Raw genomic sequence first — 23890 nt, 5'->3', positions numbered from 1 at the left:
TGTGAACAGCAGTTGAATATGGTGCAGACGTGCATCTGTGAGTTTTAAGGCATTAAGCCACTGCACTCCTAGTAGAGTTGTCCTGCATCGTTTGACTGACAATTGGTAATATGTCGATTGCTGGAGAGAGGATGATGATGCGCGTGTGTGCGAGCAAGCGCTTCTGTATGTGTGTGTGCGTGCGTGTGTTCACGCACAACACAACACTTACTATCCAGAAGCTTGGCTCAGATGGACATGGAACCTCCTTGTGCTTCTCTGAATCACCACTGTATTTCTATCAGAACTCCTGACAGACGGAAGAGCTCAAAGTAGGCCAGCTGCCTATTTATTTTCACTCAGTGTCAACAGCATACAGTACATATACAGTACTTGAGTCTGACTGAAAATAACTGTCATTCCAGCTAAGTGTACAGTACAGTTCATTATCTTCATATGAATATAGCTGTGATGATCTAATAAAGGTTTGAATCGACCTTCTCTTGTGAATGGCTGATTGAAATAGTGAAAGTTATCATAAAAACACCCTCTTCTGATTTACAAATCATTGGCTATCACACGGCTGAATCCTATTTGGAGATACAAGGGCGCAACTCTAACTGGCAGGGCCTCCCGAGTGGCACAGTGGTCTAAGGCACTGCATCGCAGTGGTAGCTGTGCGACTAGAGGTTCTGGGTTCGAGTCCAGGCTCTGTCGCAGCCGGCTGCGACCGGAAGACCCATGGGGCGGCGCACAATTGGCCCAGCGTCGTCTGGGTTAGGGGAGGGTTTTGCAGCCAGGGATGTCCTTGTCCCATTGTGCACTAGCGACTCTTGTGGCGGGCCTGGCGCAGTGCACGCTGACACGGTTGCCAGGTGCACAGTGTTTCCTCCGACACATTGGTGCGGCTGGATTCTGGGTTAAGTGGGCATTGTGTCAAGAAGCAGTGCGGCTTGGTTGGTTTGTGTTTCGGAGGACGCACGGCTCTCGAACTTCTTCTCTCCCGATCCTTACGGGAGTTGCAGCAATGAGACAAGACTGTAACTACCAATTGGGGAGAAAAAGGGGTGGCACCAAAATTGTACACTGATGTCAAAGTTTATACAGGCAGCCCAATTCAGATCTTTTGCCAATTATTTGTATATCTGATAACTATCAGATTTTTCCCAGAATGTGTAAACAAAAAAAACACATGAAATCTGGACTTTTGACTTCTGATTTATATCACCTTCTTAGGGTGGCTGTGAAAACACAGCCAAAGAGACAATGACTGTCAACTCTGGGCCGAGACTTTCAACTCAAGTTAGTCATTGTGATGGATCCTATTACCATAGTGTTATTTCTTACCTTAGGTCCATCTGGTCCACTCTGTCCAGCCTCCCCATCGATTCCCATCTCACCCTAAAGGAGAGGAGGGTTCAGTACAAGTTAATAAGGCCAATGTTACTACTAGAGGAATCACCAACATGGGTACGAGTGAACTTTGGGGTACCCACCCTCTGTCCGATGAGGCCCTGCTCTCCGAGGTTTCCCGCTGGTCCAAGGGCACCCTGTCACACAGATCAATAACACACTAAGCACATGGATTGTGTGGCCTATGGACATACATACAGTAGATTGATATACAGACTATTACTGGTTCGGTAAGTTAGGGCATTGGAAGTGAGATGTTGAGTGACCCCTTGATAGAAGTGTTGTTGAATACATCAACTATTTTTCTGAGCAGTTGAGGGTATTATCGTACCTTCTCTCCGGGTTCTCCTGGCAATCCCCACTCCCCAACCTTTCCAGGGGGACCCTGTCATAGAAAAATCCCCATTGACAATCAAATTAGACAGATAGTGTTCAGGCTCCAATGACCAATGCCTATGTGAATGGCACACTACCCGGGCAATTACAATAACCTATAGAAGCCACAATACTACCGTTTGGCATGTTTATGGAGTGTGGTGAAACTTACCTTGAGGCCCATCTGTCCCAGGGGACCCATTGTTCCTGGTGGCCCAGTTGGTCCCTAGGATGATAAGACAGAGGCAGTGTAGTGATAATTGAACACACAAATACATAGGCCTATGCAGCCCTTATATCATAGTAACTACACTTGAATAACTAAGTACATTGCGGATCAAAAAAACTACACCGGAATAACTAAGTACATTGTAGATAATAAGCGAATGTAAGGGAACACAGCAAGGATAGAAATGTGAAACAGGCAGCAAGGATTATAACGCAAAAGAGGCGGCGAGGATACAAATGTGAAAAAGCCATTGAGGGTAAATCATGGAGTGGTGGAGATAAATGAATCTAGACTTGAGATCCAGATCAGCTCCTACTGCTAGAGACTTAGAACACAGAGCCAAAGCTTTTGTAGGCTATGTGGTGGAGAAAAAAAAACCAATGTTCACATAAAGCTGCCTCTCTGCCTCTGCAGGAAGCTCTGAGTAAATCATCTTATCTTACAGTATCACTGTATCTCTCTCTCTCCATAATGCAGGATTAGGCTTCCCTGGGCTACTCAACCAGCAGATGCTGCACCATTTGAGGTATCGGAATGAAGACGTACTGTAGACGCACACCGAAGTTTACAACACATGGAGATGCAGATATTTTGGGACATTTCCCCTAGTCACTTCCTCTCTAAGATGTTGGTTGGATCCAATAACCCCTGATTTCAAGTAGAGGAGAAGTAGAAAGACACCCAAGGAAAGGTATTTGTATGGAGACAATACAGTAAACAAAGTTAGGGGAAGTAATGAAATCAAAGACAGCTTTCTGGCTTGAAGGTGAAATATAACGCTAACCTGATGTGGCATTAAGTGTTGAGCTCTATAGGAATTTAAACACAGGATATAACTCCCATATCCCTGGCTGGGCCAGAGACACTTAGGACTGACAAGGATTTGGCAGATAAACCCTACAAATATTTAGACATAAAAGGACTTACCAGCTCTCCTGCTATTCCTTTGGCACCTGGAGGTCCTGAGAGTCCTTGGCGACCCTGAAATAATATAAACCCAGTTGTTATAAATGCAGATAGCATTTAACTAAGGTCACAGGAAGACAGACCATTTCCACTATACACATCTCACCCCTTTTTATCCCCAATTTCATGATATCCAATTGGTAGTTACAGTCCTCTCTTGTCCCATCGCTGCAACTCCCGTATGGACTCGGGAGAGACAAAGGTCGAGAGCCATGCGTCCTCCAAAACACTACCCTGCCAAGCCGCAATGCTTCTTGACACAATGCTCGCTTAACCCGGAAGCCAGCCACACCAATGTGTCAGAGGAAACACTGTTCAAATGGCAACCGTGTCCTGTGCATGCACCCAGGCCCGCCACAGGAGAGCACCCATCACGCTAGAGCATGATGGGACAAGGACATCCCGGCCAGCCAAACCCTCCCCTTAACCCAAGATGATGCTGGGCCAATTTTGCGCCGTCTCATGGGTCTCCCGGTTGTGGCCGGCTGCAACACAGCCCGGGATTGAACCCGGATCTGTAGTGACGGATCTTAGACCGCTGCCCCACTTGGGAGGCCTATTCATACACAGCTTTAATGTACTAAGTGCTACTCACAAGACTCTCTTTTCCCATAGCTAATGTTTGTCCACAAACCCATAGCAACTCTCAACTTCATATTCTTTATTTATTTTCCCCCATATTCTTTATACAGTATATTTCCCCCTATATTTTACCAGGTAAGTTGACTGAGAAAACATTTACAGCAACGACGTGGAGAATAGCTATACAACTGCATGCACTACATGCTACACACAAGCCTCTCTTTTTCCATTGCTAATGGTTGCCCCTCCAACCTGTGTCCACCCTAAAGGCATGATTAACCTAAAAGAGCACTCTGTTAGCCCCAATCACTTACTGGAAATCCTTTAGGCCCAGCTTCCCCAGGCTCCCCAATATTTCCCTGGAGCAAAATAACATGGAGAGAAATAAGGGTTGAAATTAATATCAAGCACATAATATGGTCATTAAGCGGAAACATTATGGTTGTTCCGAAGACTCATTTATCCAAAGTGACGCACGGTTAACATTCAATTAATGTATTTAGTATGTGTGAATGTCCCATACAAGAATTAAACCCACAACCTTAGCGTTGTAACTTTAAAGCATCACACTCTAACTAAATGAGCCATTGGGCCATTGGACCCTCTAAAGAAAATGTGTTAACAAGTTGAACATGATATGAATGGGCACTCATAGTCCTACACTATTCATTACCAGCCAGGAAATGATGTGAACACTAAATGAGGGGTAAAGCGTGCAAAGTCAACATGCAAAGTAAGGTAGGAAAGACTATACCCAAAAGCCCATGAGTTGGACATAGCCATGAGTAGGAGGGTATGAGCAAAAACTGTTATTAAAAACATAGGGATCTTGAAATTGCCTGTACGTACCATCTCCCCTGGGAAGCCAAATTTTCCTGGTGGACCATCAGGACCCTGTAAGAAAACACGTGTCAATCTCACTTACAGCTTCACACACTTTACACATAAGAGCTCTTGTCCTAGATTCCCCCCTTGAGTAAAAAGTGTCCTTCAGATGTTGAAAATAATCAAACTATTTAAAGACTTGTGAACAAAGCCAATTGAAAAACTCTTATATGGACATATTTAAGTATCAATTTAACACCTAAACCAATGCCGCATTGCAGTCCATTGCCACGTGAAGTAGGGGTGCTGAGGGTACTGCAGCACTCCCTGATAAATTGAAATAATTTTGCCAAATTATACTGTATAATTACTCCTGTCTGAACACTGACTGAATTTGGGCAGCATGCTGGCCAAATATCGAACAACTTGTTGCGTTGCAGCCATAGAAATATAATCCATAGAAGGGTTTTGGCTCACCCTGGCAATTTGACTGGTAAACTCATGCGTACATTGAACATGGCTGCCAGTCCTGACTTGAATGGGCACTTTCGTTCTATGGATTATTTCTATGCATTCTATTTCTCTTCGCACTTTCAGTGAACAGCAATAGGCCTTTCACAAATTTATAAATACAATTTTGGTAGAGCAAATGCCTACTGCTGAAAAGAGAAGACTAATCTGTCAGTCGAAGCTACCATTTTTTTTCACAACTCACTGATTTTGATAGTAGCTCAGGCCCATCTTGAGACGATCACCAGTCAAAAGCCTAGGCTACGCATATTCATGCTATCTTCATCATTGGGTGAGTCAGTGCCCCTGGAAAGTTGATTTAGTAGCCTATAATATACAGTATATTTTCTTCTAATATTGTACAATCTGCGTCTCCCTTTTTTTCATTAGCCCGGGCCAGGTCAAGACCAGTTCATTTGTATTGATCTGTTTGACAGTGTTAGAGTAGCCACTCATTTCAGTCATTTGTGTAGTATAAAAAAATATTCGGATGTCTTTTGTCACGTAGGCCTAAACGACACATAATTGCATGATATGCATTTTTTAAGGCTCCCCCAACTCAAAACATCTTCCCGCGGCTGTGGCAGTATCCATGTTTTCCATTGGCTGTGGCTAGTGTGTTCCGTAAAGGTCGTAGCATTCAGTAACTGAGTCAAGTCAGATGAAGTGGAGCTATGGAGCAGAAATACTGTATTAATAGTGAAGATTTTGACATATGAGCTTTGAACTTCATCCTCACCTTTCCGCCAACTGACCCCTTCTCCCCAGCTGGACCATCAGGACCCCTCGGACCCTATAGGAGAGAGGGGGGAGTGAGAAACGAGAAAGAAAGAGAGACAGAAAGAGAGAGATTAATTGATGAAATATGAAGTATTCTCTTCACCATGAAGGGCACTTCAGTCAGAAAGGCTAAATGTTCACACTTAAATGTTCCCATCCTAATGACAGTGTTAATTTGGGAAATTGCTTAAAAACACAAATCCGTGGTTACTGAGAAGAAAGAGGTATTATTGGAGACAGAGGGAGATATGACTGTGGTTGGTTCAGTAAACGCTCGTGGTTTTCCCTATACAATGCACACTGATGTCTATGTTCTTTTTTCCAAGACCAGCTATTGTATGACCATGGTATTCAACTGAACATTCGGGAACAGTGTCACACAGAGAACACATGACCTTTACAAGACTAGAGTCTTACTGCTGAACTAATCATGACCTGTCATGACCTTTCCATCTGACTGCTGACTAATCCTGTCACAACCTTTCCATCTGACCCTACCAATTAGATGTGAATGCCTATACGGCTCCATACTAGGATCACTGTGGAAAAATGTAGTCATATAATTGAATGATTTCACAAATTCCTATTCATTTTGATAAAGATTTTAAGAAATTCTATCCATGTGCTTCATGCATCTAGCATGAGTACATAGGAGATTAGATACTATTCTGAAACTTGGAAAAGTTGATAGATGGATAGCCACAGGGGAAATATGAGGTCTGGGAGCCATATCCAACAGTGAATTGGGCTCAGAGTAGATAGTACTGCTAGGACAGCCCTGATATCCCCAAAGACATTTCAGTGATCTTGGGAGTTTCAGCAGTCCAGTACATCTGCTGATGAGGGTACTGTACTGCATGGCACAGGAACAGACAAGAATGTAAATACAGTCATACAGTTTGCTGAGTTCTCCCATCTGTCTCTCTCTCTCTTTCCTCTCCCGGAGGACCTGAGCACTAGGACCATGCCTCAGGACTACCTAGCCTGACAACTCCTGGCTGTCCCCGTCCCCAATCCACCTTCGTGCTGCTGATCCAGTTTCTGTGGTTCTGCCTGCGGCTATGGAATCCTAACCTTTTCACCGGTCATGCTACCTTGTCGTGCTACCTTTTCCCGGACATGCTGTTTCGACCCCCTCCTCTCTCTCTTTACCACACCTGCTGTCTTGACCTCTGAATGCTTGGCTATGAAAAGCAAACTGACGTTTACTCCTGATGTGCTGACCTGTTACACCCTCCATAACCACTGTGATTATTATTTGACCCTGCTGGTCATCCATGAACGTTTGAACATCTTGAAGAACGATCTAGACTTATTGGCCATGTACTCTTATAATCTTGAGCCAGCACAGCCAGAAGAGGAACGTGTACTCTTATAATCTTCAGCCAGCACAGCCTGGTTCCTCTTCAGGTTTCTTTCTAGGTTCCAGCCTTTCTAGTGAGTTTTTCCTAGCCACCGTGCTTCTACATCTGCATTGCTTGCTCTCTGGGATTATAGGCTTGGTTTCTGTATAAGCACTTTGTGACAATTGTTAATATCAAAAGGGCTTTATAAATACATTTGATTGATGGGAAATGGCCGGTCCTGTTTCTTTTGGAGCAGAGATGATCATGACGCGGACGATTCTTCCCTCACGACACTGGTCCATTCTCTCCACTAACAGGGAATGACATGATTCGTTCTGCATCGTATCTAGTCAACCAGACCACGTGTTACTGCTGTGTCCCTCGTTCATTTTCATCTCTGTGAATGCTACGGCTCTTGGTCTTAGAGACTGGGTGTACGGTTGAGGTCAATGATTCAAGGTGGCCAACATGTGCTTGGTAATTGCACACATAGGATTCAACGAAATGCATCCCTTGAGGATTGAAGAGTCATGAAGATAACTCACACCAGAGGGGGTTAGAGTCCACGACAGAGCTGAATGTATAACCTCCTTGTTCCTCTCTAACCTAATTCAAAGCCTCACTGGCTTCGTCTGTCAAACCTCAACATACGCAGCTAACACACAATTAACAAAGGAGGACTTGGAATGATGCTATTGAGTAAACAGTGCTATCTGTTGTTAGAGAAGTGCTCTTACTATCCTTCTCTTAGACATAAACGGTATGTCTCGTCTCTCTCCCCAGTGCCGCTGTGGTATTATCTGGCAGGGTCTGAGTCAGGGCAGATCTTTGTTTGTGGTACTTCCCTGCCCTATATAAGATATGATTGTTTCACTTCGTTCTTTCTCAGACACATACTGAATCTATCATCTCTCTCCCCAGGCTGTTGTGGTACTGGCTTCTGGAGTCATTGCAGATCTTTGTTGGTGGTGCTTCGCTGATCTAAAGGATATCACTGTCTGGCAGGGTTTGGGTAAATCTGTATTGGAGGTACTTTATGAATACGGATTTGTGAATACTGATATACTGTAAGAAGATTGTTTCACCACTAAAGAATCTCTGCCCCTTTTCCATCGCTTAATGTGCCACATCTGAGTTTAATTGCATTGATCTTCTATGGTTCATTTTTATAGACCTTTTTTTATAATTAACGGCTATTATAGGTTATTAAGTATTCGATCTGTGATTGCTTCGAATATTAAACAAGTTATGCAAAATGATTAAACAATATCCCCAAATGATATCACTTATGCATATTAGAGCGAACAGTCACACAGTTGAGCAGTCCTACAGTGCAATAAATGGTAACCCTTTATCAATGGCAGTATGTTGTAGTATATTGTACTTTGTTGTACTATATTGGTTCTCTCACACTAGCATATCTACAGTATAATGTTCAATGAATGTTGTGTCCAGCTTTCCATCTAAATCCGTGGTTGCTAACTGGCTGATCACAATTGTTGGTGGCAGGTGCACTTGATTCAGAAGCCCTGCACACCAGGTAAGCAAATTGTACCCATTTTGAACAATTTAAATTTGTCTGAAAAGACAAACTCCGCCTGCCTGGCGGACCGGGAGTTCTGTGGCTAAATCGTGGGTGCTTACTGCGCTGGTCAATTGGATAACTCACATCGCCGTGCCTACAGAGCTTCCAGGACCATGGCCACAGATACGTTTGATACTAGCCTACGTAAGATTTGATCACTTTTAAAACCATGACCACGGAGAGAGACTGTCAAACAATACAGCAAAGAGCTGCTGTTTTTATGAGTAAATTCATGTTAAAGTTTTTATTCAGCACTTTTAACACTGTTTTTATTCAACACTATTCCAAAACATAAAACACTCATGCTGCAGCTGCAATTAATTAGTAGCCAAGTGTATCAATAAGCCTGCATTTGTATTATTATCAGCAGCTCGTCGTGTCTATTTTAATATTGAGGAATATTTAATTTCTCTGGTCATAGGAACAACATGAATATGCGCATGAAGCAGATTCGGTGCAACTCGAGTTTCGCGATTAGGTGAAAGAAGATGTCCCATCTCTCTGGTCAGTATCACCAGAGGAAAGGAAGGAGAGAGCAGGGACCGTGAGAGGCAGACCCTCTGCTGTTCTCTCCCTCTGCTGAGACAAATGCCGTGTTCAAAACAACTGGGAACTCAGAACTATTCGACTTCAGTGTGTACAAGACAACTGAGTACTCGGAAATAACGAGATTAGACTGGGAAAAATCGTTTTGAACTCCAAGTCGGAATTCCAAGTCGGAAACACTGGCATCTTTCTAGAACTCCAACTTTCCGACCTGAAGATTACGGACATCATGATTTGACCTTGTTATGTTCAGAGTTCCCAGTTGTCTTGAAAGCACCATCACCATTAGATGCAGATACCATCAGTCCAGTAAAATAAAAAAGCAGATTATTTCAATTTAAGCTCTGCAGTGCCTCGCAAGTTCTCCATCAACTGATCTATTTTGTTATCAAAGCTCGAGCCTTTAACACAAACTCCTGGGATGGCCAGCTGAGTATAAGACTGTATCATCTGCATATAAATTGATGGGAGAGGTTCCTACTGCCTGAGCATTGTTATTGATGTAAATTCAGAAGAGCATAGGGCCAGGGATTGAGCCTTAGGGTACTCCCTTGGTGGCAAGCAGGGGCTGAGACAGCAGAATTCTTTACTTTATACACTGCACTCTTTGAGAGAGGTAGTTAGCAAACCAAAGACCAAAGACCCCTCAGAGACACCAATACTCCTGAGCCAGCCCACAAGAACAGAATTGTCTACCGTATCAAAAGCCTTGGTCAAGTCAATAAAAATAGCAGCACAACATTGCTTAGAATCAAGGGCAATGGTGACATCATTGAGGATCTTTAAGGTTGCAGTGACAAATCCATAACCTGAGTGGAAACCAGATTGCATACCAGAGAGAATACTATAGACAGAAAGCCAGTCAGTTGATTTCCAACACATTTGATAAACAGGGAAAAATAGAAATAGGCCTATAACAGTTAGGATCAGCTTGATCTCCCCCTTTAATAAAGGATGACATGTGGCTGCCTTCCAAGCAATGGGAACCTCCCCAGAAAGAAGAGACAGGTTAAAGAGTTTGAAGATAGGCTTGGCGATGATAGGGGAAGTCACCTTGAAGAAAGGGTCTAAACCATCTGACCCAAATGTTTTTTGGGGGTCATGTTTCAGGAGCTCCTTTGGCGCCTCAAACTCAGTGACTGCCTGCAGGGAGAAACTTTGTAGCGGGGCAAGGGAAGAAGAGGGAGAAGCATTGGGGATAGTCGTATTAGAAGGGGTGGGAGATGAGGAAATGTTGGACAGGCAAGGAGGCATGGCTGAGTCAAATAGGAATCCTGGCTTAAATGAAGTGGTGATTAAAGAGCTCAGCCATGTGCTTCTTGTCAGTAATGACCACATCAACTTTAAAGGACATGGGCAGCTGTGAGGAGGAGGGTTTATTCTCCAGGTCTTTAACAGTTTTCCAGAACTTCTTGGGGTTAGACCCACAGAGAGATAACTGCTCCTTAAAGTGACTAACTTTGGCCCTCCGAATAGCCTAAATGCACCTATTTCTCATTTCCCTGAACGAGAGCCAGAGTATGCATGTGCTGAGCCTTTCGCCAAATGGAATTCTTGAAGTGGAGTAACTTGACTCACGGTCGAACCAGGGGCTGAACCTGTTTTTAATTATAATTTTCTTTATGGGGGCGTGTTTGTTAACAATACCACTGAAAATATAAAAAAGAATGTCCAAGCGTCTTCGACAGAGGGGATCAAGCTGATTCTATACCATTTTACAGAGGCCAGTTCATGAAGGAAAGCTTGCTCATTAAAGATTTTTAGCAAGGGTCTATGACAAATCAGGACAGGTCGTTTCACTGAGCAGCCATTACGAACACGGCCTATAAAACAGTGATCACTAAGGTCATTACAGAAAACACCTATCAGGATTATTTGTAGGATAACATCAAGAAGATGATCCTTTTCTGGGTGCTTGGAGTCATACCTTGTCGGATTGGTAATAATCTGAGAAAGATTTTGGAATTTCCATTGCTTTAGGACTAGGTCAGGTGGTTTAAGCATGTCGCAGTTTATGTCACCTAGCAGGACAAATTCAGACTTGGTGTAAGGGGCCAAGAGAAGTTAGGGCAGGTAGGGTACAGGCCGGTGCTGATGGAGGACGATGGCACCCAGCAACAGTCAACAAAGAGCTATTTCAAAGTTTAATACATAAAACCAGCAAATTCAATTGTTTTGGGAAAGATTTGGTGGAGACAACCGAGAACTGAAGGTGATTTTTGGTAAAGATTGCCACTCCCCCACCTTTGGAAGACCTGTCTTGCCGAAAAAGGTTATAACCAGAAAGGTTAACATCAGTATTCAAAACACTCTTCCTTAGCCACGTCTCAGTAATGACCAACACATCTGGATTGGAGCTGTGAACTCAGACTTTCAATTGATCAATTTTAGGTAATAAGCTTATATTGTTAAGGTGCAGAAAACCCAGGATTTTACAGGAGCAGAAATCAGTGAAGCAGATATCAGAGCACAAGTCAGAATTGGGGCAAGCACTGTAGATGGGCCAGGGTGTACATGCACATTTCCAGATATCATCAACAGTAATACAATCGTGGCCTCCCGGGTAGCGCAGTGGTTAAAGGCGCTGTACTGCAGCGCCAGCTGTGCCATCAGAGTCCCTGGGTTCGTGCCCAGGCTCTGTAACCGGCCGCGACCGGGAGGTCCGTGGGGCGACGCACAATTGGCCTAGCGTCGTCCGGGTTAGGGAGGGCTTGGTCGGTAGGGATGTCCTTGTCTCATCGCGCACCAGCGACTCCTGTGGCGGGCCGGGCGCAGTGCGCGCTAACCAAGGTTGCCAGGTGCACGGTGTACCCTCTGACACATTGGTGCGGCTGGCTTCCGGGTTGGATGCGCGCTGTGTTAACTTCTTGGATATAGGGGGCGCTCTTTTAATTTATGGATAAAAAACGTGCCCGTTTTAAGCGCAATATTTTGTCACGAAAAGATGCTCGACTATGCATATAATTGACAGCTTTGGAAAGAAAACACTCTGACGTTTCCAAAACTGCAAAGATATTATCTGTGAGTGCCACAGAACTCATGCTACAGGCGAAATCAAGATGAAACTTCAAACAGGAAATGAGCAGAATTTTTGAGGCTCTGTTTTCCATTGTCTCCTTATATGGCTGTGAATGCGCCAGGAATGAGCCTGCCCTTTCTGTCGTTTCTCCAAGGTGTCTGCAGCATTGTGACGTATTTGTAGGCATATCATTGGAAGATTGGCCATAAGAGACTACATTTACCAGGGGTCCGCCCGGTGTCCTTTGTCTAAATTGGTGCGTAAATCTTCAACTGGAGGCATTTTCCCATGGGATTCAGAGGAGAACGCACACTTCCACGAACGATATATCATCGAAGAGATATGTGAAAAACACCTTGAGGATTGATTCTAAACAACGTTTACCATGTTTCAGTTGATATTATGGAGTTAATTTGGAAAAAAGTTCGGCGTTTTGATGACTGCATTTTCGGGTTTTTTTGGTAGCCAAACGTGACGCACCAAACGGAGCGATTTCTCCTAAACAAATCATCTTTCAGGAAAAACTGAGCATTTGCTATCTAACTGAGAATCTCCTCATTGAAAACATCTGAAGTTCTTCAAAGGTAAATTATTTATTTGAATGCTTTTCTTTTTTTTGTGAAAATGTTGCCTGCTGATGCTAACGCTAAATGCTACGCTAGCTACGCTAGCTGTTACACAAATGCTTGTTTTGCTATGGTTGAGAAGCATATTTTGAAAATCTGAGATGACAGTGTTGTTAACAAAAGGCTAAGCTTGAGAGCTAGCATATTAATTTCATTTCATTTGCGATTTTCATGAATAGTTAACGTTGTGTTATGCTAATGAGCTGCGGGGATAATTACACTCCTGGATACAGGTTTTTTTCGTAGCTAAATCTGATGAACAAAACAGAGCGATTTGTCCTAAACAAATAATCTTTTTTTGGCTAGAATCAAGAGTTAAGAAGCAGTACGGCTGGTTGGGTTGTGTATCGGAGGACGCATGACTTTCAACCTTCGTCTCTCCTGAGCCCGTACGGGAGTTGTAGCGATGAGACAAGATAGTAGCTACTACAACAATTGGATACCACGAAATTGGGGAGAAAAAGGGGTAAAATAAAAAAAATAAAAAATAAACAGTAATACAATCAAGGCACGGCATAGGACAGTGTTGATTTGTGACATCGGAATGTGCATCAGACGGCAACAAGATCATATTGTACAGCAATTTCATCAGGTAACATGAATACAAAGCCGGTTAGAATGGGATGGGAGGCCAAAAGTATGCGGAACCAATAGAGAGTCAGAGTCCCGAGTGTGGGAACAAACATAGTCTGTCCCACGGTTGAGTAAAGAAAGTTCGTAGTCAAAGCGTGCAGACAAATAGCAAAATGCACAATAATTTAAAAAATATATATAACGACTTGGGGCTAAGGCATTGTAAGTTCAGAGACACTCTGAACTTAACAATATTGACAGGCCAGGCATATTGCCAATATGCTGTGATAATGTATTTAGCCTACTGCCTAAACCTCATTCCTATAGAACTGTTTTATTCGGTTAATGTTACAGTTTTTAAGTCATGTTAAAAAAAAACTATCTGAGCGGTAGATTTTGGCTTGCATCTTGACTGCGAAAGTGATCTTGGCTCAGAAAAGGTTGGTGACCACTGATCCACGTCAATGCCACCTTGTGTTGCACAGCAAGTTCATGACAACCATAGCAATTCGTAGCAGAAAGTACAGATGCTTAAAGAGGAAACCTTATTCCTTACCCTCCTGCCTTTGATTCCTCTGATCCCACCGAGACCCCTTGATCCGGCTTGGCCCTGCAGGAGGAAGAACATTGCAACACAATTATATGACGGAAGGCAATAACGTTACAACACTCACTGAGACGAGTTGCAGGACTGACTAATGAGAGTTGGACTGGGTCTCCAGGATGCTAGTGAATGCCATTCATCCCTATCATGACCAAAGAGCTGAGATCATGCACTTGAAGGACATGTGTTTTAGTCATGCTTCTAAAAGAGATTCTATTGATGTCCTTTTCAAAGAACACCGGGTCAGAAGTTGAAGAGTATGTTCCACCTTTTAGAGTAAAGTACTCGCCTGCTGTCTTCCGTGCAGTTTGCTAAAGCAGCTCTGAGACAGTCCGGCATGTCTTGCCACAACTTGTGTGATGTCAGTGCACGGCGTAAAGAGACTAGAGACATGTAGACATGCTATAAAGGCAAAAGGGTGGGAGCTGCATTAGCTTTAGCCAGAGGTACTAAAGAAACGTTTACAGCTGCCTGTTTGAGTGAATGACTGTCACTCTCACTCCCCGTCAACAGAGGTATGTGCGAGGAGGAATTTCTCCCAACTGCCCCTTTGTGTGAAAAACTCTTGTCTTTGGTCTCCAAATGAGCGAAGAGTAAAAAGGACTTAGCGGTGTTACTACATGGGCCTTGTTACAGACCTTTATTGGCTATGTTTACGTAGCTGGATTCCAAACAAGAAAGGCAACAGACCTTTGAGGAGCCAGAATGGGTAGTAGACTTATAGTTCTAGTCTGACCTTGAAAGACACTTTAATAAACTACACTCACTCTATGTGCCAAATAGAACACAAGTTCTAACTTGAAGTCTCATTCAGTTTGTGATTCGGTTTCTGTTTACAGCAGTGATGTCTTGCTTCTGAGTTCATTCTGCCATGCTGTACTTTATTTTATTTAACCTTTATTTAACTAGGCAAGTCAACAAATTCTTATTTACAATGACGGCCTACTCCAGCCAAACCCGAACGACGCTGGGCCAATTGTGCACTCCCAATCACAGCCAGATGTGATAGAGCCTGGATTCGAACCAGGTACCATAGTGACACCTCTTGCACTGAGATGCAGTGCCTTAGACCGCCAAATGCAAATGACAAAGGATGGTATTTTAGAGTAGTGTTGGTGTGATGGGGTTTGTTCTCGTAAATCTAGAGGGCACAGGACGTTTAAAATAGTACCATAACCTTATGGGCCGGTTTGACAGACCCAATTTAAGACTACTCCATGGACAACAACAAAAATCTCCATTGAAAGTTGTTTTTAGTCCAGGATTAGGCTTAATCTGGGTCCGGGAAACCGGTCCCAGAAAGGTAAAGTGAGCAGGCTTTACTTACTGGTATCCCTAGCGGTCCAGAGGGGCCACACTTTCCAGGAGTTCCGGGATGACCCTGATAGACAGACAGAACACCACAACACCATGAAGACATCCATCATACTTCAAACCCATGTAACCCCTTTTTTACATACTCTAAATAATACTGAAATTGAACTGGTGACTATTGACAATATGTTGTCTGTTCAACAATTTTGATGTAATGTATCTATTCTTAGCCTGCATGATGTGGCTGACTGGACAGTTTGTTAGTTTAGGTACGGAGTTATACTGTATCTGGCCTACTCCAGTTGTCATACAATAAACAGCTTGAGTAAAAACAACTAAGTTGACTGAGAACACATTCTCATTTACAGCAACGACCGCGGGAATAGTTACAGGGGATAGGAGGGGGGATGAATGAGCCAATTGGAAGCTGGGGATCATTAGTTGGCCATGATGATATGTGGGCCAGATTGGGAATTTAACCAGGACACCGGGGTTAACACCCCTACTCTTACAATAAGTGCCATGGAATCTCTAGTGACCACAGATAATTGCCAAAATAAGGGAAACACCAACATAAAGTGTTTTAATTGGCCTTGGGCCACCACAAGCCAAAACAGCGTCAATTGGCATAGATTCTACTGGAGGGATGCGAAACCATTCTTCCACCAGAAATGCCATAATTTGGTGTTTCGTTGATAGTGGTGGAAAACACTGTCTTAGGCACCACCCCAGAATTTCCCATAAGTGTTAAATTGGTTTGAGATCTGGTGACTTATCAAACCATTCAGTGACATGCCCCTAAGCATAATGGGATATTAATTGCTTTTAATTAACTCAGGAACCACACCTGTGTGGATGAACCTGCTTTCAATATACCTTCAATATACCTTGTATCACTCACTGTTTCCATTATTTTGGCAGTTACCTGAAGATGCAAACAATATGGCACCTCCAGCTGCCTTTCAGCTGTGTAAGCAAATGTTTCTGCTTTTACCATACTGGGTATTGAGTTGAGAGGATTGTATTGAGATTAGATATAAAAATAACTTATTTGGAAACTTCTGCACACTTAGATCCAACATAAATACTCTTCTCGCTACAGTTCATCTCAACATGAAGTCGGCCAGTATGACCTAACAAAAACTTAATTTCATACAAGATATACAAGCTCAATACATAACTCTTTTTCAGTGATACCTATCTTAGTACCCCATTCCTTATCGCCAAGCCCCAACATGACACCCTGTCCTAACCCTAGACCCCCACATGGAACATTACCCGACCCATATAGAGTTGAATGCCCCTTGGAAGACAGACGGGGTCCAGACTTACTCCTTACCATCGCCCCCTTTTCCCCTGGCGGTCCAGGCAAGCCCATCTCCCCACGGTCCCCCTGGGAAAACAAACATAACTATAAGGACCCTGTATTACATAGGTAAGGCCAGGATTTTTTCCTGACCACATGACCTGACTAGGAAAAACTCTGGGCCTGGTGTTAGTCCTAGTCAGGTCACAAGGTCAGGGGAAACCCAGGGTAATAGTTACATTGCCTTCAGAATGTATTCATAACCCTTGACTTATTCCACATCTTGTTGTGTTACAGCCTGAATTCAAAATGGATTAAATCTTATTTTTTCCCCTCACCCATCGACACACAATAGCCCAAAATGACAAAGTGAAAACATGCTTTCAGAATTATTTGCACATTTATTGAAAATTAAATACAGAAATATTCAATTTACATAAGTATTCACACCCCTGAGTCATGTTAGAATCACCTTTGCCAGTGATTACAGCTGTGAATCTTTCTGGGTAAGTCTAAGAGCTTTGCACACCTGAATTGTACAATATTTGCACATTATTATTTTTAAAACCCTTCAAGCTCTGTCAAGTTGGTTGTTGATCATTGCTAGACAGCCATTTTCAAATCTTTACAGATTTTGAAGCCTATTTAAGTCAAAACTGTAACTATGCCACTCAGGAGCATTCAATGTCATCGTGGTAAGCAACTCCAGTGTATATTTGGCCTTGAATTTTAGGTTATTGTCCAGCTGAAATGTTAATTTGTCTCCCAGTGTCTGTTGGAAAGCAGACTGAACCAGGTTTTCCTCTTCCTGTGCTTAACTATATTCCATTTATTTTTACTCCCTAGTCCTTGCCGTGACAAGCATACCCATAACATGATGCTGCCACCACCATGCTTGAAAATATGAAGAGTGATACTCAAGGATGTGTTGTTAGATTTGCCCCAAACATAACGCTTCGTTATCAGGTTCAAGTTCTTTCTTTGCCACATTTATTGCAGTTTTACTTTAGTGCCTTATTGCAAACAGGATGCATGTTTTTGAATATTTTGATTCTGTACAGGCTTCCTTCTTTTTACTCTGTCATTTAGGTTAGTATTGTGCAGTAACTACAATGTTGTTGATCCATCCTCAGTGTTCTCCTTTCACAGCCATTAAACTCTGTAACTGTTTTAAAGTCAACATTTGCCTAAAGGCAAAATCCCTGAGTGTTTTCCTTTGTTTGTATCTTTGTATTGACTGGATGTATTGATACACCAAAGTGTAATTAATAACTTCACTATACTCAAAGGGATATTCAATGTCTGCTTTTCTAAAATTTATTTTTTATTTTTTTAAATCACATAGCACTATTATTGCACAGTGAGTTCCTGCAACGTATTATGTGACTAGTTAAGCACATTTGTACTTCTGAAATTGTTTAATACTTTGACTCAAGACATTTCAGCTTGACATTTTTTTTTAATACATTTCTAAACATTTTGAAAAACATAATTCCACTTTGACATTATGGAGTATTGTGTGTTGGACAGTAAAACCCAAAAATCTCAATTTAACAAAATTTATGTGAAAAAAGTCAAGAAGGCACTGTAAATCTCAAGACATCAACAGGAAGCAATCCCAGCAGGCAAAACTGGTTGAAATTGCTTCATTAGAACCAGATTACAACTGTCTGTAATAGCATAATCTCAACCAGTTTAGCACGCTGGGAAAGTAGAACAATAACATATATGAATCAGAATCACTTTCAATATGGCAACATAAGATATATGACATGAGAAGTCTTCCTGTAATGTCTAACGTAAAGATGCACATCTAACCTTTTCTCCTGCTAGGCCTGTCTCCCCATTAGGCCCGATAAAACCCACAAGTCCCTACAGAGAGCAACACAGGAAAAGACAGTCAAAGTCCTGTACTTACACCATTGCCTTTGGAGCAGTGGGGCAAAAGCAAAACACAAACTCACACACACACAGTACACACACAGAGTACAGTAAACAAACAGAGAGAGAGAGAGACTCCGAGTACACAGTACACACACACAGTACACACACAGAGTACAGTAAACAAACAGAGAGAGAGAGAGACTCCGAGTACACAGTACACACACACAGTACACACACAGAGTACAGTAAACAAACAGAGAGAGAGAGAGAGAGAGAGAGACTCCGAGTACACAGTACACACACACAGAGTAAAGTAAACAAACAGAGAGAGAGAGAGAGAGACTCCGAGTACACAGTACACACACAGAGTAAAGTAAACAAACAGAGAGAGAGAGAGAGAGAGAGAGAGAGAGAGAGAGACTCCGAGTACACAGTACACACACAGAGTAAAGTAAACAAACAGAGAGAGCGAGAGAGAGAGAGAGACTCCGAGTACACAGTACACACATACAGAGTAAAGTAAAGAAACAGTGAGAGACAGAGAGAGAAGCCTTTACCCTCTCTCCAAGCTTTCCGACCTCTCCAGTTATTCCCGTCTCACCCTATAGCAGAAGACAGAATTAGCATTCCATCAACAGATTCAGACCTTTTTAAAGCTCAGATCAGCCAGAGAGAATGTGGTGAGAGGGCAGTTCACCTGGTAGTAGAAAATGTATGTCAAATTTACACAGTTAAATAAGACTTTACAGGTTGGGATAAAGAGAGACAGAAAGAGAGAAACAGGCCAAGAGAGACAAAGAGAAACAGGCAGAGAGAGCATGGGAGACCATGTTTAACAACAGATGACAGTGATAGTGATAGACTCAGGCGGATGGCGAGAGAGAGACACTCAGCCAGTTGAATGGTGCATCGTTTCAATAGGATCTGACCTTCAATCCTTCGGTTCCTGTTTCCCCCGGGAATCCATGCCTTCCAGGTCTGCCCTGAACAGAAGACAAACATGAACCATAGTACAGTACTTCATCAGATTCAGAGTGATTAATAGTCACATGTACAGGGTTGCAGGTGTGATTGCAGGGTACAGTGAAAATCTTAGACTCCGAGTTCATGAAGGACTAATTTTAATAAAATAATGAAAATGGCAATAAGAAAAACAATCTAAATAGAAATAGCAGTATATACACATCATAACAACTGTTGCAGTGATGAATAAATACATTGGGGGGAGGCAGAGTAGTGACTGTTAAGGGGGTGGGGGAGAAAATCCATATGGGGAGTAGTAGGGGGAGGGGCGAGCAGGTAGCTGACTAGTGGTGGCTATTCAGCAGCCTGATGGTCTGAGGGTATAAACTATTGGCCAGTCTTCCAGTTTTTTGCGATGATGCTCCTGTACTACCCGTGTCAGATTGATTGAAGTAGGGAGAACAGGGCATGGCTTGGGTAGCTGGGGTCCCTGATGATCATCTTGGCCTTCCTGCAACACCTGGTGTTGTAGGTGTCCTGTAGGGCAGGCAGTGTGCACCCAATGGTGCGTTCGGCTGCAAGCATCACACTCTGAAGCGCATTGCGGTTCACAGTGGTGGAGTTGCCACCCTAGGCTGTGATGCAGCCTAACAGTATGCTCTCGATGGTGCTCCTGTAGAACACTGAGGGCCCTCAGGGACAGGCTGAATTTCTTCAGAATCCTGAGTTTGAGGAGTCGCTGTCGTGACTTCTTCACCACGGTGTCCATGTGGTTACATAATTAATTGTAACGATGTGCGCTGAGAGTCGGGAAGCAAGTTCAAGGAGTGAGTTTTAATAAAATAAACAGAACATAATACAAACAAGAAACACTAACAGCACATAGACATGAATCTTAAACAAAAACAAAGACACCTGGGGAAGGAACCAAAGAGAGTGACATATATAATGCAGGTAATCAAGGAGGTGATGCTGTCCAGGTGAGTCTGATGATGCGCAGGTGCGCATAACGATGGTGACAGGTGTGCGACCGGTCGCCTCTGCTTCTGCGACCGGTCACCTCCGCTTAGACAGAAACCTAACAAACCGGCTGAGGCGTAAGGGCCTGATGAGCCAGCTGAGATCTCCCCGGTTGCTTCAGTCAAGGCACGGGAACCTGTTCACCAACTGAGGCATGGGAGCCCATCGAGCCAGCTGAGGCATGGGAGCCTATCGTGCCAGCTGAGGTATGGAAACCCGTCGAGCCAGTTGAGGCAGGGGAACCCAACAAACCAGCCGAGGCCTCCCAGGTAGCTCCGGTTCGGACACCCGGATCCGATATCACCTCCAAAAACAAAACAATCTAATAAAAATCACCCCCTGACGCTTCCGTTTGGTGAGGTGTCATTCTGTAACGATGTGGACGGAGAGTCGGAAAGCAAGTTCAGGGAGTGAGTGTTTTAATAAAATAAACAGAACCAAAGGGAGTGACATACAGTTGAAGTTGAAAGTTTACATACACTTAGGTTGGAGTCATTAAAACTGGTTTTTCAACCACTTCAAAACTTTCTTGTTAACTAACTATAGTTTTGGCAAGTCAGTTAGGACATCTACTTAGTGCATTAACACAAGTAATTTTTCCAACAATTGTTTAGACCTCCACAAGTCTGGTTCATCCTTCGGACCAATTTCCAAACACCTGAAGGTACCACGTTCATCTGTACAAACAATAGTACGCAAGTATAAACGCCATGGGCCAAAAAGCCAGACTACGGTTTGCAACTGCACATGGGGACAAAGATCGTACTTTTTGGATAAATGTCCTCTGGTCTGATGAAACAAAAATAGAACTGTCTTGCCATAATGACCATCATTATGTTTGGAGGAAAAAGGGGGAGGCTTCCAAGCCGAAGAACACCATCCCAACCGTGAAGCAAGGGGGTGGCAGCATCATGTTGTGGGGGTGTTTTGCTGCAGGAGGGACTGGTGCACTTCACAAAATAGATGGCATCATGAGGCAGGACAATTATGTGGATATATTGAAGCAACATCTCAAGACATCAGTCAGGAAGTTAAAGCTTGGTCGCAAATGGGTCTTCCAAATGAACAATGACCCCAAGCATACTTGCAAGCAAAGTTGTGGCAACATGGCTTTAGGAAAACAACGTCAAGGTATTGGAGTGGCCATCACAAAGCCCTGACTTCAATCCCATAGAAAATCTGTGGGCAGAACTGTGTGTGCGAGCAAGGAGGCCTAGAAACCTGACTCAGTTATACCAGCTCTGTCAGGAGGAATGGGACAAAATTCACACAACTTATTGTGGGAAGGTTATTGAAGGCTACCCTAAACATTTGACACAAGTTAAACAATTTAAAGGCCAAATACTAATTGAGTGTATGTAAAGCTCTGACCCACTGGGAATGAAAGAAATAAAAGCTGAAATAAATAATTCTCTCTACTATTATTCTGACATTTCACATTCTTAAAATAAAGTGGTGATCCTAATTGACCTAAAACAGGGAATTTTTACTAGGATTAAATGTCAGGAATTGTGAAAAACTGAGTTTAAATGTATTTGGCTATGGTGTATGTAAACTTCCGACTTCAACTGTATATAGGGCAGGTAATAAAGGAGGTGATGCATTCCAGGTGAGTCTGATGACGCGCAGTTGCGCGTAATGATGGTGACTGGTGTGCGCCATAACGAGGAGCCTGGAGACCTAGAGGCCGGAGAGGGAGCACACGTGACATTAATCTTCTCTGAGATATGTATGCCATGGCGGCCCCATTGTTGAGGATGGGAGCGTGTCTAGCCTGGTTCCTCCTGAAATCCACAATTAGCTCCTTTGTTTTGCTAACATTGAGGGAGAGTTTACTTGGCACCACACCGTCAGAGTGCCTGGCTCCTCCTTGTAGGCTGCCTCGTTGTTGTTGGTAATCAGGCCTACTACCGTCGTATTGTAAGTAGAACCACAGTATTGTACCTTACAGTCACTACTACCAAATCTACATTACTACACATAATACGGTAAGTAGAACCTAGATTCAAGACTTGATGTGTGTCTGTATTGATATTTGCAAATGAGGAAGTTTGCAATGATACTTTCATACACCTCCATTGTGTGTCCAAGATGTTTCCCCTTATGGACTAATTCGTATACTGTCTTATCTTCCTGAAACCAGTGAGTGACATGATTAATGTCTTTATTATTTAGAATGAGTGATAAGAAAATATTCCAAAAAGTTATTAAGAGCGCCAACAAAGCACTCAGCTTTTACACAAATTTGGTGGAATGTCTTCCGCTATTGTCAAAGTTTAACGTGCAAAAAAATCTGTGATACTTTTGTATGGTTTTTGCTAAAGGCTTTTTCCTGGCCGAGAATAGAAACGTCCCTATCCCACTCTATATTTTTCAATGACTCATAAACAATTCAGCATCAAAGTTCCCTAATGCGTTACAGTATTAAAGGCCCAATGCAGACATTTTTATATCAATATGAAATCATTTCTGGGTAACAAATAAGTACTTTACTAACTAGGTTTCTTTCCATCCACAGTTTTTATGAGAGTAAAGTCATACCGCATGAAAACAAAAAAAAAATCTCGACAGCTGTGATGGAAACAGGAACTTTGGATACTTTTTCCGAAATGCCAACAGATAATTTATTAGTTTGACACGGTGGGATCTGTTTGTGTCTGTAAAATGTATCATGCGATAAATGGCGATGGAAAAACCTTTATGATGATTATTATATAAATATTTGCACATGTCGCTGTAAACTTGGAGTCACACAATGGTATGGTGTGTCATCCTGCCACCATGACTTGGGAAACAATGCAATTTACTGTATTGGGCTATAGATGTAAGTTATGATGAACTTCACAGGGTGGTGAAACTGCGCGGTGATGAGCTTGATGCTCCGGGGGTCTTATTCTGGTGACATGATGGTCAATGCTTGACTACTGTATGACAAATAAAAACATTCTTGCACTTGTCCATTCTAATCTCATCATGTATACTAGCCGCCTGCACTGTATCTGCAAACTGCTGGCTGGAGCGCAGGTGCCAAGACCAGAGTCGGCACATTTGCTATTTAATGCACCAGTGTTTCTGACAAAACTATTGGTAGTGTTGAAAATGCGATGGAAACACATTGAATTTCAGATTTTTTTTTTAAACAAAAGCGAAAAAGAAAATGTTGTGTTCACTACCTCATTGCACACAGTTTGGTGGAAACACAGCACTAGTGGGAAAATGCAAATGTTTTCTTAATGCAGATTTTAGAATATTCTGAAAATCTGTCGACAATTGTATGGAAACCTAGCTACTTCCATTAAAATGGGCAAAAATATTTTTTTTAACCAAAAAACTACTTCTCAAGCAAGAACTTTGCTAGGACTGTCTGGGAGTGGTCTGAGTGGGGAGGAGAAATTGGCAGAGAGGTTTGGAATTGGCCTATTAACCAATTTCCTGCATGTTGATG

At 42.8% G+C, this 23890-nt stretch overlaps 1 protein-coding gene across 1 annotated transcript in view; it reads right to left on the bottom strand.

Moving 5' to 3' along the window:
- The window catches only part of LOC112249531 (collagen alpha-1(XXVII) chain B), a 137780-nt gene that overhangs the window by 18707 nt on the left and 95183 nt on the right, over positions 1 to 23890 (bottom strand). The window contains exons 23-36 of the mRNA XM_042320760.1: positions 19392 to 19445; positions 19020 to 19064; positions 18397 to 18450; positions 16612 to 16665; positions 15286 to 15339; positions 13911 to 13964; positions 5619 to 5672; positions 4394 to 4438; positions 3859 to 3903; positions 2924 to 2977; positions 1940 to 1993; positions 1724 to 1777; positions 1476 to 1529; positions 1327 to 1380 (exon numbers count right to left, since the gene is read on the bottom strand). Coding sequence (XP_042176694.1) covers positions 1327 to 1380; positions 1476 to 1529; positions 1724 to 1777; positions 1940 to 1993; positions 2924 to 2977; positions 3859 to 3903; positions 4394 to 4438; positions 5619 to 5672; positions 13911 to 13964; positions 15286 to 15339; positions 16612 to 16665; positions 18397 to 18450; positions 19020 to 19064; positions 19392 to 19445 — 729 coding nt within the window. The remainder of the gene's footprint in view (positions 1 to 1326; positions 1381 to 1475; positions 1530 to 1723; positions 1778 to 1939; positions 1994 to 2923; positions 2978 to 3858; positions 3904 to 4393; positions 4439 to 5618; positions 5673 to 13910; positions 13965 to 15285; positions 15340 to 16611; positions 16666 to 18396; positions 18451 to 19019; positions 19065 to 19391; positions 19446 to 23890) is intronic.

The sequence above is a fragment of the Oncorhynchus tshawytscha genome, linkage group LG04, assembly GCF_018296145.1.
Source record: "Oncorhynchus tshawytscha isolate Ot180627B linkage group LG04, Otsh_v2.0, whole genome shotgun sequence".
Lineage (NCBI taxonomy): Eukaryota > Metazoa > Chordata > Actinopteri > Salmoniformes > Salmonidae > Oncorhynchus > Oncorhynchus tshawytscha.
This window is presented reverse-complemented; position numbering and strand designations above follow the sequence as displayed.